This window comes from Megachile rotundata, chromosome 3 (genome assembly GCF_050947335.1).
Source record: "Megachile rotundata isolate GNS110a chromosome 3, iyMegRotu1, whole genome shotgun sequence".
Taxonomy (NCBI): domain Eukaryota; kingdom Metazoa; phylum Arthropoda; class Insecta; order Hymenoptera; family Megachilidae; genus Megachile; species Megachile rotundata.
In genome coordinates, this window is record NC_134985.1 from 5,566,729 (window position 1) to 5,580,966 (window position 14,238).

The 14,238-nt window shown below is 41.7% G+C and overlaps 1 protein-coding gene across 1 annotated transcript; it reads right to left on the bottom strand.

Annotated features, from left to right (window-relative positions):
• Nucleotides 1-9,526: 9,526 nt before the first annotated feature.
• Nucleotides 9,527-10,505, bottom strand: LOC143264113 (uncharacterized). The gene is made up of 3 exons (XM_076529762.1): nucleotides 10,335-10,505; nucleotides 10,148-10,234; nucleotides 9,527-9,960 (listed from the first exon to the last, which is right to left on the bottom strand). Exons 1-3 carry the CDS (start codon nucleotides 10,356-10,358, stop codon nucleotides 9,742-9,744), a joined length of 330 nt encoding a protein of 109 aa, XP_076385877.1. The 5' UTR covers nucleotides 10,359-10,505; the 3' UTR covers nucleotides 9,527-9,741.
• Nucleotides 10,506-14,238: the final 3,733 nt, after the last annotated feature.

Here is a 14,238-nt window from a genome sequence, read left to right on the forward strand (position 1 = left end):
CACACAAGATACTATGCTTCACACAAGTTACTAGGCTTCACAGAAGATACTATGCTTCACGCAAGATATTATGCTTCACACAAGTTACTACACTTCACAGAAGATACTATGCTTCACGCAAGATATTATGCTTCACACAAGATACTATGCTTCACACAAGATACTATGCTTCACACAAGATACTATAATTCACCGAAGGTAATCTAAGACTGACCAAGTTGTCTCAAAAAACCCAGAAAGTAAAGAATGGAGGAAGTTCAAGTCGTGAAGGCGTTACCATAGAGGACCAATCAGGACAGATTGTTATTTGGAAAAAATAGTGATTGGTGAGATGGTTCAGCGAATGAGATCGTGAGATTTTTAGCCCACACTTCAAGGTTGTAAATAATGTTTTATAAATAAGGTGACCCAAACAGTTGAGTGATTTGGGGCTTTCAAAGGAATTAGGTAATGGGCGCACTGCGTATCTGTTAATTGTTAGAGTCCGAGTGTCTAGTGTCGCTTTAACCCTTTCACTACGAAAGACGTAAATATACGTCCTGAGAAGTCTATCGATATATACGTCCTGGGAAGTCCATCGATATACACGAAAGACGTAAATATACCTCCTTATATGTTCATCGTGTGACGTGGTATTTTATACCCGTCACAAGGAACCTCCTCGAAACATTTCGGTATTCTCCACTCGACCACTCCACCGTACCATCCGCAATCGAACCCGGTCGAGAGAGTAAATAGAATATTAAAAACAATGATAGTCTCGTATATAGAAAAAGATCATCGTGATTGGGACCTCCACTTATCCGACTTCCGATTCGCGTACAATACCGCACAGCATACTTCCACGAAATTTTCCCCCGCTTTTCTAAATTTTGGTCGAGAACCCAAACCGGTTAATTGTTATCGCGAGATAGTTGCAAAAGATCAGGAAGTAGTACCGGCCACAACCGATAACTGGGAAAAGCGTTTACAGCAACTAAAATTAATTCAGGATTGGATAATAAGGAATCTCGACAAAGCAGTATGTAAGCAGGCATCATCTCGCTATAATTTAAGGCGTAGGGATGAACAGTATCAAGTAGGGGACCTAGTATTACGTCGAAACCATACATTATCGTCAGCGGAAAAGAATATCGCCGCTAAGTTAATGCCAAAATTCCTAGGCCCGTATCGAATAATTCGGAAAATCTCACCGCTAGTTTATGAGATACAGGGAGCAACGGATCGCCAACCGGTTAAAGTACATATAGAGGATTTAAAGAAATTTAAAGTATGATATAATAACGTTTCAGGACTATCGTACCGTTGTCGTACCGCGGTAACGAGCAATCCAGACAAAGTTAAGAAAGTAGAAGAATACCGCACCATGAGCCAAGGAGGACCTCCGGACCCATGGACGCACTTGCGGCCCTATCACCGAACCATAAGCCAAATAATCCAGAACGAGCCTGGCCTTTGGGCGGCCATGAATCGGGCCATGGAAGAGTCGCGGGAGTACTACCGCGAAGAACGAAGCAGCGAGGAGCCACAAGCGCCACCACGCCAGGATATCGGGGTGCAAACCCCGCAATTCCCCGCGGTACCGACCCACACCAGGGCGGTGCAAACGCGAAAGGGGGAACCGGCCCACTCAAGGGGGACCCAAACCCCCCTGGCTCCCCCGACAGTGGACCGCGCCACCCAGACGGGTGAAGAGGAGCGGGTAGTTATCCCCAGGATGCGGCCAGCGGGACATTCCGACACATCTGAAGTAGCCCCGATACCGTCAACGGGTCGCGCCGGACCAACAGCCAGCAGACAGGGGCCACCCCCCACTGGACTGCTGGAATTGCGATGGCAATGGCCACCGACACTCCACCTGCCCCAAGCCCCGGACTCGCCATTATTGCTACCGATGCGGGAGACAGGGCGTGTCACTAGCGACGTGCCCTAAGTGCGCCCCGGAATGGCGGGAAGAAATAGCAGCTACAGTAAATATTCGATATGTGCACCATTCTCGGGTCTGAACTGGTGCAGATATCGTACAGTTCCTACATTGATTGATGTTTTGCCGAACGTAGAAAAGGACAGCGAGCGAAGGATACCGAATGTAAACAAACGGAAACATACTACGGGATAATACTAATGAGTAAAACTTCTTTATTTTCCATTTTTTCGTTATCCAACTTTTACTAATAGATTCTTCATATTTTTCCGATTAAAATAAGACTAAACACTAAATAATTTAGACTATGTATAGTACATATTCGATATGTGCACCATTCTCGGGACCGAACTGGTGCAGATATCGTACAGTTCCTACATTTCGAGCGAAGGAGACTGAACGTAAACAAACAGTGACCTACCAGAAGGACACTCCTAATGTAAGAATAAAACTTTTTTATTTTTTATTTTTTTTTTTGTGAAATTTTTTCCATCATATTTGTAACATTTTTGTCGTTAAAATGAGACCAAACACGACGTACTTCGGGACATATTTACTTGCAGTAACTTATTGGAGTAACATCTAATGTAATATTTGAAATTAAAAATAAATATTTTTTTTGAAATTACATCGTGTTTAGTTTCATTTTAATCACGATAATGTTACAAAGTAACAGTTTTATAAGAAAACAAGGGAAAATAAAGAAGTCCTATTCCCTGATTGTCCCGGTTTAACTTTTTATAGATGGTACGATTTTAACTTTCTAAAAAAAAACATAAATAATCCTAAATTTATGATCAGTTTCGTCACGGTCACGAAGGCAGCTAGCAATTTGTACCCAGGAAGAACATTTGGTCTGAATGTTGCTGGCACGTTCGTGGCATGCAAGTTCCAGAACTGTTTTTGAGAGTCTTTTTGTATTTTTACATTTACGATTTGTATGCCCAAATTCTTTCGACAGCCTCAACAGTTAATTGCGGATGCCATAAATGGGAATTTCTAAAGGGTCTCAAGGGACAAGGACTTGGGATACATTAGCCAGGTCACTCTTGATGACAACCCAAAGGAAATTCTGCCTTGGGCCCATTTTCTCCTTTACCACCTCCACGCGACACATCTAACTCCGCGTGGACCGTGCTAAGGGCACACGGGGTTGGATGTTGTCGTTTAAAAACGTCTCGATTGGCAAAACAAGACACCAATCAGGACGTCCATCCCGTTTTCCCGAGTTAACATTTCAAGGGATTTTCCGACCAACAGACAGTCTTAGTACAGTTTCCGTTTCAATAGCATACAAATATTAGCAGTTTTCGCCTCTCGCCGTATAAATAGAACTTTAAATCGCGACAAAAGTTTAAGCGTTGAACATTTGGATCGTGTGTGTATTGTGCACTTTTGTGTAATAATGGCCACCAATAAAACAACTGTTTTAACCGTTCAACAACGATTAGACATTTTGAAGGACTTAGAAACTTATTCTATAACAAGTGTTACGAAAAAATATAATGTGCATCGAGCAACAATTCAGCGAATAGTGCGAAAAGCTCCAGAAATAATGAAATTCGCACAAAAAAGCAAGAAGGAGAGACGTCGGCAAAAAATTAGAAAACCGATGTTTGAAGAATTGGAGGAACAGCTGATTACGTGGTTTGCACAGAGGAGAGCAATGGGAGACATTATCTCAGACTCGCTGTTTTTAGAAAAAGCTGCTGAATTGAAGGAGCAGATGAGTATAAGCAATTTCAAAGCCAGTGCAAGGTGGCTTGCAAAATTCAAAAGACGCCATGAAATTAGATTAGTGCGTATATTCGGCGAACAAGGCAGTGCCGATAAACCTGCTGCCGATGAATTTATAAGCTATTTTAATAAATTTTTGGAGGAGGAGAATATAGATTTAGATAATATTTATAATATGGATGAAAGCGGGTTACTATGGAAGGCATTGCCAGCAAAAACTCTTACAAGTAAAAATGAAGTGAGCGTAAGCGGTCAGAAAATTAGAAAAGAGCGAATAACAGTAGGGTTTTGTGCAAATGCAACAGGAACGCATAAGATGATGCCCATAGTAATTAATAAATATAAACGACCGCGCGCATTGAAGAATGATATGGGAAAACTGCCTGTTGTATTCAAAGCGCAAAGAAATGCATGGATGGGCCGTGGATTATTCATCGATTGGTTCGAAAACCATTTTAAAAAGGCCGTCCGCACTTTCCAGTTACAAAAAGGACTATGAGGCAAAGTCTTGTTATTAGTTGATAACTGCTCCAGCCACAAATTTCCAGAAACTTATACTCATGACGAGTATTTTAAAGTTATGTACTTACCACCAAACACAACATTGTAAACAATTGAACAGACTTTTGACCTTTGCCGACAGCCACGATCGTAGCGTCTCTTTCTTTTTGACTCGCTATCCTCTTCGACGTGAAAAACTTTCATCGTCAATTAAACCAGTAAATATAGCCCAAATTATATCGTGTTTGGTCTCATTTTAATCAGAAAAATGTAAAGAATCTATTGGTAAAAGTTGGATTTCGAAAAAGTCAAAAATAAAAAAGTTTTATATTTGTATATGCATTGCTTCACGGATATACCCGAACCCGGATCATGTTACATTTCTCGGCGATCGAGCTTCTTGGCGTCTGAAGGGGTCTTCCCCCCAGTGGTGGGGATAACTTTGATGAACATATCGTACAGATCATTTGTGCACATATCGAATATTTACTGTATACCAGGGGTGGCCAAGTTCCTTGATAGTCGAAGCCATTTTTCAAAGTTTGAAATGTTTCGCGAGCCGCAATTTTCGATGGCGCAGTTTTCGATGAGTCATATTATTCTTAACTTGGACGGAAATGAAATTTGTTTCAACGTTGCACTAAGTCTTTCATATTTGTCGTCAGTAATTTTGAAACACATATGGAACGATAATAATTTTTTAAAATATAATAGCACAAAAATGAAAAGGGAACTTGGTACATTCATCGAGAGCCACAAATAATCCTTTAAAGAGCCGCATGTGGCTCGCGAGCCGCAGGTTGGCCACCCCTGCTGTATACCGTCAAGACGCATCCCGCCAGATGAAGCCCAAGGGCCACACAAGAGGGCCCGGGAGTAAAGAAAAAAAAAAGAAATACCGCGCTCGTTGCCGCCGTCTCTCTTATCTTTCTTATGTTTCTCGCGGCAAAATTGTGCCCATAGCGGCACCAGCAAATGTTTTTTTTCGTTTGTTTTCTTTTGCGTTCTTCCGTACATTTTTTTTTTATTTTTTTTGTTTCTAGCTTCACATGATTATACCTTGTTACGTCCCGGATCGCGGTTCACGCAAAATAGGAGAGGAACTCACCGGTATTGACGCTAATTGTACAATCTTTTTGGCCATGCGGTACGTACGCCCGTCATCTGCCAGGGATCCCGGGTGTTTTAACGTAGCACAGTGACTTACTCTCGATACTTCCCGTTGATTGTTGATTTGGTACATCGATTGGTATTAGTTTCCACTCTATGTTCGCGACGCGGTTATGAGTAAGCGGCGCGACTTGTACTGGGGTTGGGAGATGGAAGGATCTTACTAGATTACGTAATTAGTATCTACGCCCTCCTCGTCGCTTTCTTTCCATGAGCCAAAATAAATGCAAAGACGTCAAACACACTATCGATACCGTGCGGCTGATTCTCGCACCACCGTATCGTGCGGACCGAAGTAGCTTGATTATGTCTCTAGGAGACCCGTGCGGCTGATTCTTGCACCACCGGTCTCGACTAAATCAAGGTAACTGCTCTAGAATATAATGCTCGTAGAGATTGTACGAATAGGAGGGTTTCTTGAGGCACAAATAACTGTATGATAAAGATAAAATGAAATAAAGGTATATTCTTGAAACGAAATATGACCAATTTTACAGAGATATACTTAATGGTTAGCGCGACGTAATAATGTAGAGTTGGAGGTGAGTAGGGACGGGAGTAACAGTTAGAGACTCTAACTTGTCGGGGCTTGAATCCGTGGTTCGGAATATCGGGGCTGGGACCCGTGACAGAGTAGTGCACTGGAATGATCCAGGCACCGGAAAGAATTGGAATGGAAGCGCTACCGTGCGATCTCCAGGCCCTTTTATATTGCCTACTGATCACGGAGGGGGAAAGAATTTTGTCCGTCGTTATCTGTTGTTTTGTCTTTTGAAAAGGATGTTTATGTCAGAGATATTGATTCGGCGAAAGGACTTGAGGGGTTGAGATAAGGTTTATAGGATGTTATCTGGGTAGTTCTAATGTTACTTATGATTACATTGCTGATTTGGCGGTCGATTATATGCGTAACGCAAAGCGTGAGAAGCTCGAAGTAGCGAAAGTATATGAGTATAACTTAATAACTAACTCCAACGTTGGATGACGTCACATGACTAACTCCAACGTCGGACGACGTCACACCTTTTAGTTTTTTTATTAACCCATTTCGTATCGTGTTTTCCTTTGTTTCCTCTTTGCATCCTTCCATACATTTTCTATTTTCTTTTTCTTACAATTATCACATGACTATATCTTTTGGTTTTTTTTATGTTCCGTTTCGTGTTGTATACTACAAATTATATACAAAAAAAAAAATAAACTCAATACATACAATACACTAAACAAGATTGCAGATTCTTCGGTACCACGGTACTGCCGAAACCTACACATTTTTTTTTTATATCGATTAAAACGACCGGCGATCCGTACTCCCGAGTATTAGACGATTGTAACGTACATAGAGATATCGGAAAGGTGAGATAGCAGAGCAAAGAAGGGACAGAGAAATAGAAAGCGCACAAACCCGGTAAGTGGTAGACCAATATTAAGACTAAAATGAGAATATATAATAGTTTTTTTTATATATGTATTGTTTTGTGGAATTATCACTGTCGCACTTTCGTTCTCTCCCGAGAGGGGTTATCGAGTTGTTCCACCGACTGGTGCAGATGTCTGGGTCGGAGGCATTCTCGTTTCTAGTTCTTCATCCGACCGTTCCGGTCTTCCGTAAGGGGGGCAGAGTTGTGACGTGGTATTTTATACCCATCACAAGGAACCTACTCGGAGGACCGGACAGTCATTACATTAGGGGCAAAAACCGTTTAGAGAGAGAACAAAGCGCATGTAATATATCGTACGATCAGAATCTGTCGCGGCTTTATTTTATATGTACCATCGGATAACGACGTCATCACCAGCGAAGGAACAGCGTACGCCGAGGGAATGCTACCCTGCCGCTACCCCGCTCGGATCCAGCAATAGACCAAGAGAGGCAGCGGAGTAAGGGCAGGAAGGTCTGCGAGAGTGCGACGTACGCCTAAGGAAGGTTCCGCTACCCTGCCGCTTCCCCGCTCAGGACCCGCGATAGAGGTAGAGAGGTCGCGGAGCAAGAGGAGGTCCTGCCGAAGATGCCTTCGCGAGAAGATGGAGACTTCGGCCTAGGGTGGGGGTGATCACGAGGTGTCTGAATACCGGCATAAGGGCACGCGGTTTAGCATTCTGTATTCGGCATTTGCCCTGTTTAGCGGTCCTCTTATAGTTGAGTTTTCGAATAGTACCTACCGCTGCAGCCCAAGGACCAATTGCCATATCGGACATCTCGGTCAGCCCCTCACCTTTTATCGTTGTACAGAATTCGAAATCGAGAATAACGTACCGTGGGTTGTCGATCACCGGGCGTGCCAATCACAGGCCGATTCTGCAAAATGTGGCCGGGGTGTCGGCATTGATCGTTAGTTAGTAATTAGGTTAAGCAATTGGGGAAAATCCGGAAGTATCGTGAGATAGGAAGATCGCTTCTTGATCTTCCTATAAGCCACACTCGGCAGGTCACTGAATCGGACCTGAGGGATTGGTACCGCATAAGCCACAATTTAGTTTCTTAGTCTCGCGAAAGCGTTGCAAATATTGTGCCCTCCCACGTCTCGATTTCGAATTCTCATTTTCGCGGGAGCAGATCGGAAAGTGCATGTTTTGTCGTGTCAGACATTTCGGAGTTTGTCGCGCTAGTTCTCGTCTTCTCTCTCTAGACGGTCGTCGATACAGAATTGATCCGTGCGTAAGAATAAGCCGCGTCGCGTTTAGTTTAATTGCGTTAGTTTCCGTGCGTTTAGAATATTTGCGTTTCGTCGCGTTATATTGCGTTAGGATAATTGCGTCGCGTTTCGTTAGTTATTAGAGTTGCGTATAGATAATTGCATCGCGTATCATTCCGAAAATCGACGACTGTATCGCGCTTAGGGATTGGCGTTACCCCGTTCACGGGAATAGAATCTCGGACATCGGTCATTTGCTAAGCATTAACGGAGTTGATTGTCGGGATACGGAATCATACTGTTCATCACCTAGATTAATTAGATTTAAATAAACAGCGCTGCTGTTAACGAATACTGCTGAGTCGAGATCTCCTACAAATTATCCCGGGATATTCTTTCAAAATCCGCCTCCGCGTCTAGCCTCCTTACCCTGTAAGAATCCCGCCACTCTACCATCGCGTACGGATACTGAGCTACCGAGCCGTTCCGCCGCCGGTTCGAGTCTCTCGCGTTAAAGTTCCTTATTGCGACGCGGAAACCGCGTCTGGCGCCCAATTAATTAATAAATCAAAGCGATATTGAACGGATTCAAATCGGGCGCCGAAGTGCTACTCGTCCGCGAATCCGCGGAGGCGCCGCGACGGTCGTGGTCGCGGGTTAGGTCGGAAGGGCCGTTTCGAGAATTCGCGGGCGAAGCGGGGTCGCGGGCAACTAACGAGCTAGCCGCGAAATACCGCGTAGCAATCAATATAGACAAGGGTCGTAAATATACGCTGTCTGTATTTTTATACTTTGATACCTTTCCTGTTTTACCGACTCATTCAAAGCGTTCTAAATATGCGCCATCTGTATTTTTATACTTGAATAACTTTCTTGTTTTACCGACTCATTCAAAGCGTTCTTTGCAACTTGTGAATTGCGGTATTGCCAATTGTTTCGAACGATTATTAAGGCGAGTGTCCCGCGGCGGCCATCTTGTTTGCATAAATCAGCGTCTGTCTCACTCATGCACCTTCGAAAATTCGACTTTATTCTGTACAGGGTATTTATTACTACCTAAAACGACCAGAGCGGCCTGTAGGGAAGTCCACTGATGGCCGCTGTACTCGTAAAAACTTCATTTTCGCAATATTCAAGCGTTAAAGTCGAATTTCGGAAAATCGAGTCGTCTCTCTCACACCAATGCGATGTGCGAAGAAGACGAGGCGATTTCTGAAATTCGACTTTAACGCTTGAATATTGCGAAAATGAAGTTTTTACGAGTACAGCGGCCATCAGTGGACTTCCCTACAGGCCGCTCTGGTCGTTTTAGATAGTAATAAATACTCTGTACAGAATAAAGTCGAATTTTCGAAGGTGCATGAGTGAGACAGACGCTGATCTAGGCAAGCCAGATGGCCGTAAGCCGTGAAATATAGTTCAACGATTATCCGGTAGCAGCGCTCGTAGTATTTTTCGCCTATTTTGACATTTTTGGACAAGTTACCGACAATGTCGATAAAAATATAAATTGGTCCATAACTACAGTAGATAACTACAACTTAGCCTTATAGACTGGGTATGCCATTGCGCATGGCATCGCGCATGTCACATAATTCAATGGCAAACTCTTGTACGTATTGCTAAAACTGTAAAACATGGTATGAAGAATAAAAAAATTGCTGTTTGTACGTTTAATTAATTTAGTAAACAATTCTGTCAACAGAGAGAGAGAGAGAGAGAGAGAGAGAGAGCAAAATAACAATAACATTATTAATTTTACTATATGAATATTTATTGTAATATGAATTTATAATTGTTAATGAAATTTAACGATTTTCGGCCGCGTCTGCCCCTTGTCTGCCAGCGTCCGCGCCCTCCATTCAAACTTCTATTGCCCCGGTTGGTGGCATGGCCATGACCATGGCCACCGCGACCGCGACCGCGACCGCGCCCGCGCCAGCGTCCGCGCCCGCGGCCGCCATACAGCAATTTCTTCAACAGTTTCTTCAACTAAAACAGTAAAATTATAATTACTCATTTTTATTTTCCAAAAAGTATCACCGACATGTAAATTATTAAATGAAACACACACACTTCCAGGCACAATTCGATATGTTGGTAATGATAAGATTCCACGAACATGTAATTTTTCTTAATAAATACATCGTAATAAATAAACATCAAACGCTTGACTTACATTATCTGTTGGCGGCCTGTCGTTCTCTTTTTCTTTTTTTACATCTTCTTTTTTCTTTTCTTCTGCATCCTTTGCGTCAATCTCCATCTGCATATAAAACGATTTATTTATTTTTTTAACGTAATGTAATAATTAATTGCTATCATGTAATAATATTATTTTCTTATATTCAGAATGTTATACATACCTCATGTGACGTGTTTTCTGCCATGGCGAAGCTTGTAATGACGGACAAATGATTATCACGACCGATGGCGAGTCCCGATCATCCATACACATACAAGGTGTCTCACAACTCGTGTAACTCAAGGTAAAAGGATGGTAGAGGATGTAATTCTGAATAAGATTTTCCTTCGCAAAAATGGGGTTAAAAGCTTCGTTTTTTAATTATTAACGAAAAACAGGGACCATTTTTGCAAAGGGAAATCTTATTCAGAATTACATCCTCCACCACTCCTTTACGGTAGTTACACCAATTGTGAGACACCCTGTATACAAGTATCGAGAAATAAAGAAATGCCTTCTCACCATGCATTTTTCGAGCGGAAAAAAATATATCACAGTATAGTTCGCGACATTTTACTGCGATAACGTACAAAAGTAAGGTAAAACGATCGCGAATTATATTTTTTTTTCTTTTTTTCTATTTTTTTTTATTTCACTGTAAGTGTACACTGTGTGTTTCAAACAGTGTGTGAAAAATTGTGAGAAAAGAATTATAATATTATTATATTATAATATTTTTTTTTCTTTTTTTCTATTTTTTTTTTTATTACACTATAAGTGTACACAACTGTGTGTTTCAAACAGTGCGTGAAAAATTGTGAGTAAAGTTTGTAATATGAACATGATAAATTTGTGCATTGCCGAAGGCGAAGAAACGGTGGAAAATGTGTATAATACGAAAGGAATGAAGAAAACATTGCCCCTTTCAAAAAGAAGATATTCACAAAGAAGGCTGTGGCGCAAAAGAAGAGAATGCTTATTAGCCGCTCAGAAGAAAAAATTGGAAAATGTTGACGGCATAACTAACAAGAAGAAAAATATTGGTGTACAATTTATAAATCAGCCGTCAACATCCGATGGGATTTATTGTCCGTCGGAAGAAATTGAGGAAAATACCATATCCGCGGATAATTCAGACCTGGAAGAAAATTTACTAATAGAAAAAATAAGAACGACCGAGTCAGAAAAAATGTCCTCTATCTACAATGGCTCGAGCATTGTGAATATGCGCCATATGTTTGAAGAATTGCAAAAAATGAGCAACCATGCCGAGAACAGGGAAGACTGTGGAATAAAATATCTGGAAATAACCGGCATAAAACGGTCGGGCCTGAGGACAACCCTCAGCGTAGTGTGCACTATGTGCCATTATAAAGGTGATATCCACAGTCAACCTGATGAAGTTCAAGAAATGAATATCAATCAAAGTGCCGTGGCTGGTACGATATTTACTGGTGGCAGCTACGCCCAATTGGAAGAATTTCTTGCTGCAATGAACATACAATGTATGTCGACGAGGCAATATGTAAAGCAACACGATGAAATCGTGAATTCGTTGATTGCTGCAGCAGAAAAAGAAATGATAGCAGCGGCTGAAGAAGAAAAGCAATTAGCTATTGAAAGAGGAGATATTCTTCCAGGTTCTGGAATCCCGCACATTCCCGTCGTTGCCGACGGGAGCTGGATGAAAAGATCATACCGCACCGGAACATATAACTCTGCGTTGGGAGTTGGCGCAATAATTGGATATCGCACCAGAAAAATTTTATTCATCGGAGTGCGGAACAAAACATGTAAAATTTGTGATTGTGCTATAAGAAGAAAGGAACAACCCCGAAAACATGTCTGTTTCAAAAACTGGACAAGGAATCAAGCGTCCACTACTATGGAAGGCGATGCCATAGTGGAAGGTTTCAAAACCAGCGTGCAAAAGCGGGGATTGATTTATTCCACACTAATCGCTGATGGAGACAGCAGCGTATATAAAAAAATTATTGATGCCGATCCGTACAAAACAGAAATTCGTGTGAAGAAAATTGAATGCACAAATCATTTGTTACGGAATTTCTGCCGAAAAATGAGAGAAATTGCAAAAAAAACGACAGCAGGAAGTATGAGGAAAGCTGTTGAAAATAGCATTCGGCGGATACGGACGGCGATAGTAAAAGCCGCGCAATATAGAGACAAAGAAAATGTATCGACCAACGAAAAAATTAAAAATTTATACGGCGATATATATAACATGCCAAGCCATGTCTTCGGTGAACATGCGGAGTGCAATCAAATAAAATACTTCTGCGACGGGGAAAACAAAGCGAACGAAAAAAATATCGTCCCACAATTAAAGAATATGGGAATATATCAACAAATTAAGGATATACTGAAACCATTAGTAGCTCATGCAGAAAGCTTATTATACAGCTGCAACAATAATAGCGTGGAAAGCTTTAACGGGATCGTCGCCAAATATATTGGTGGAAAAAGACTGAATCTCGGAGAAAGAGGTTCGTACACGGCAAGATGTGCAGCCGCTGTATTACAATACAACACCAAAGAAGCACTATCCCGCTTGAGTATAAGGATGAACAAGAAACCGGCCACAGCTGCATACAATATGGAAAAGAAAAGAAAACGTGCCAACAACATAGTCAATGAAAAACGTTAAAAAAATATTGGAGCGCGAGCACAAAAAAAATTACGCTCCCAAAAAGATTTTGATTATGGACCAAACGCTGCACAAGCAGATATGAATCCAGATATTTATAAATTGGAAAAGGAAAAACATTTGAAAATGCTCCAGAAGTGGCAAGAAAGAAAAGACGCTATTGAAAAGGAAACAATTGGGCAAAGCAAAAATCAACGCTGGTACAGTTATAAATCAAAACTTTTAACAGCGTCGAATTTTGGAAGCGTTTGCCGTCGCAGAAGTGATACATTATGTGCGAACTTGGTCCGAAAAATATTGTATCCGAAAATAATTAGTGTACCTGCAATTGAATACGGGTAAGAATGTGAAGATACTGCCCGCCAAGAACTGTAAAAATGTATTTGTACAGGTACAAAAATTAAAGAATGAGAAATTTTTGTTGATAGTTCCCATCCATTCTTGGGAGCATCACCGAATGGTGTTATTGATGAAGAGGGCATCGTTGAAATCAAATGCCCAAAAACCGCTGAGAATTTGTTGCCGGAAGAGGCAATCAAGTCGATTCCGTCTATCCGACGGATATTTACAGAAGAAACAGGTTCTGAACTAAGCAAAACACATACATACTTCTACCAAGTGCAAGGCCAACTGCACATAACAGGTAGAAAATATTGTATATTTTGTATTTGGACCCCGAAAGGGATAAAATGCACTGTCGTCCAAAGAGACGACACATTTTGGCAATTCGAAATGGAGCCAAAATTAATTCAATTTTACATGCAATGCATGTTACCGAAGTACATAGACAGCCGGTATAACAGGGGTATGCCCATTAGGGAACCCTCATTCATAATAGAGGCAAGAGAGCGCTTGAAAAAGCGAAAGAGAACTGTTTCAGAATCTAATACAGAAGTTGTAACAGTCCAGTGTCACACTGTACTGGAAAGTGCAGTACCATCGATCTTTACCGATGGTTGACAATTGCATTCTGCAATTGTACTCGTGGATGATGCGATCACACGAGTTGCTTGACACCGGAAAAATGAAAAACAGTAAACGTTGCAACGGTCCAGTGTCACACTGTACTGTAAAGTGCAGTACCATCGATCTTTACCGATGGTTGACAATTGCATTCTGCAATTGTACCCGTGGATGATGCGATCACACGAGTTGCTTGACACCGGAAAAATGAAAAACAGTAAACGTTGCAACGGTCCAGTGTCACACTGTACTGTAAAGTGCAGTACCATCGATCTTTACCGATGGTTGACAATTGCATTCTGCAATTGGACTCATAGATCATGCTATCTATCGAGTTTCTGGACGCTGGTAAACCGTAAATAACTAAAAGCACTTTAAACCCTTTCCCTTCCTACAAAGCAGAACTCGTAATTAGTTGCACATTGCGGAGCGATTCCTGAGTACCCGCCCACCGTAC

What these genes read in the sequence shown, in the direction of transcription:
- LOC143264113 (XM_076529762.1), bottom strand. Translation starts at nt 10,358, where the DNA reads ATGGCAGAAAACACGTCACATGAG. An exon ending in CAGAAAACACGTCACATGAG is followed by an intron (nt 10,235 to 10,334) that starts GTATGTATAACA and finishes TTTTATATGCAG; the next exon opens with ATGGAGATTGACGCAAAGGA. An exon ending in ACAGGCCGCCAACAGATAAT is followed by an intron (nt 9,961 to 10,147) that starts GTAAGTCAAGCG and finishes TTACTGTTTTAG; the next exon opens with TTGAAGAAACTGTTGAAGAA.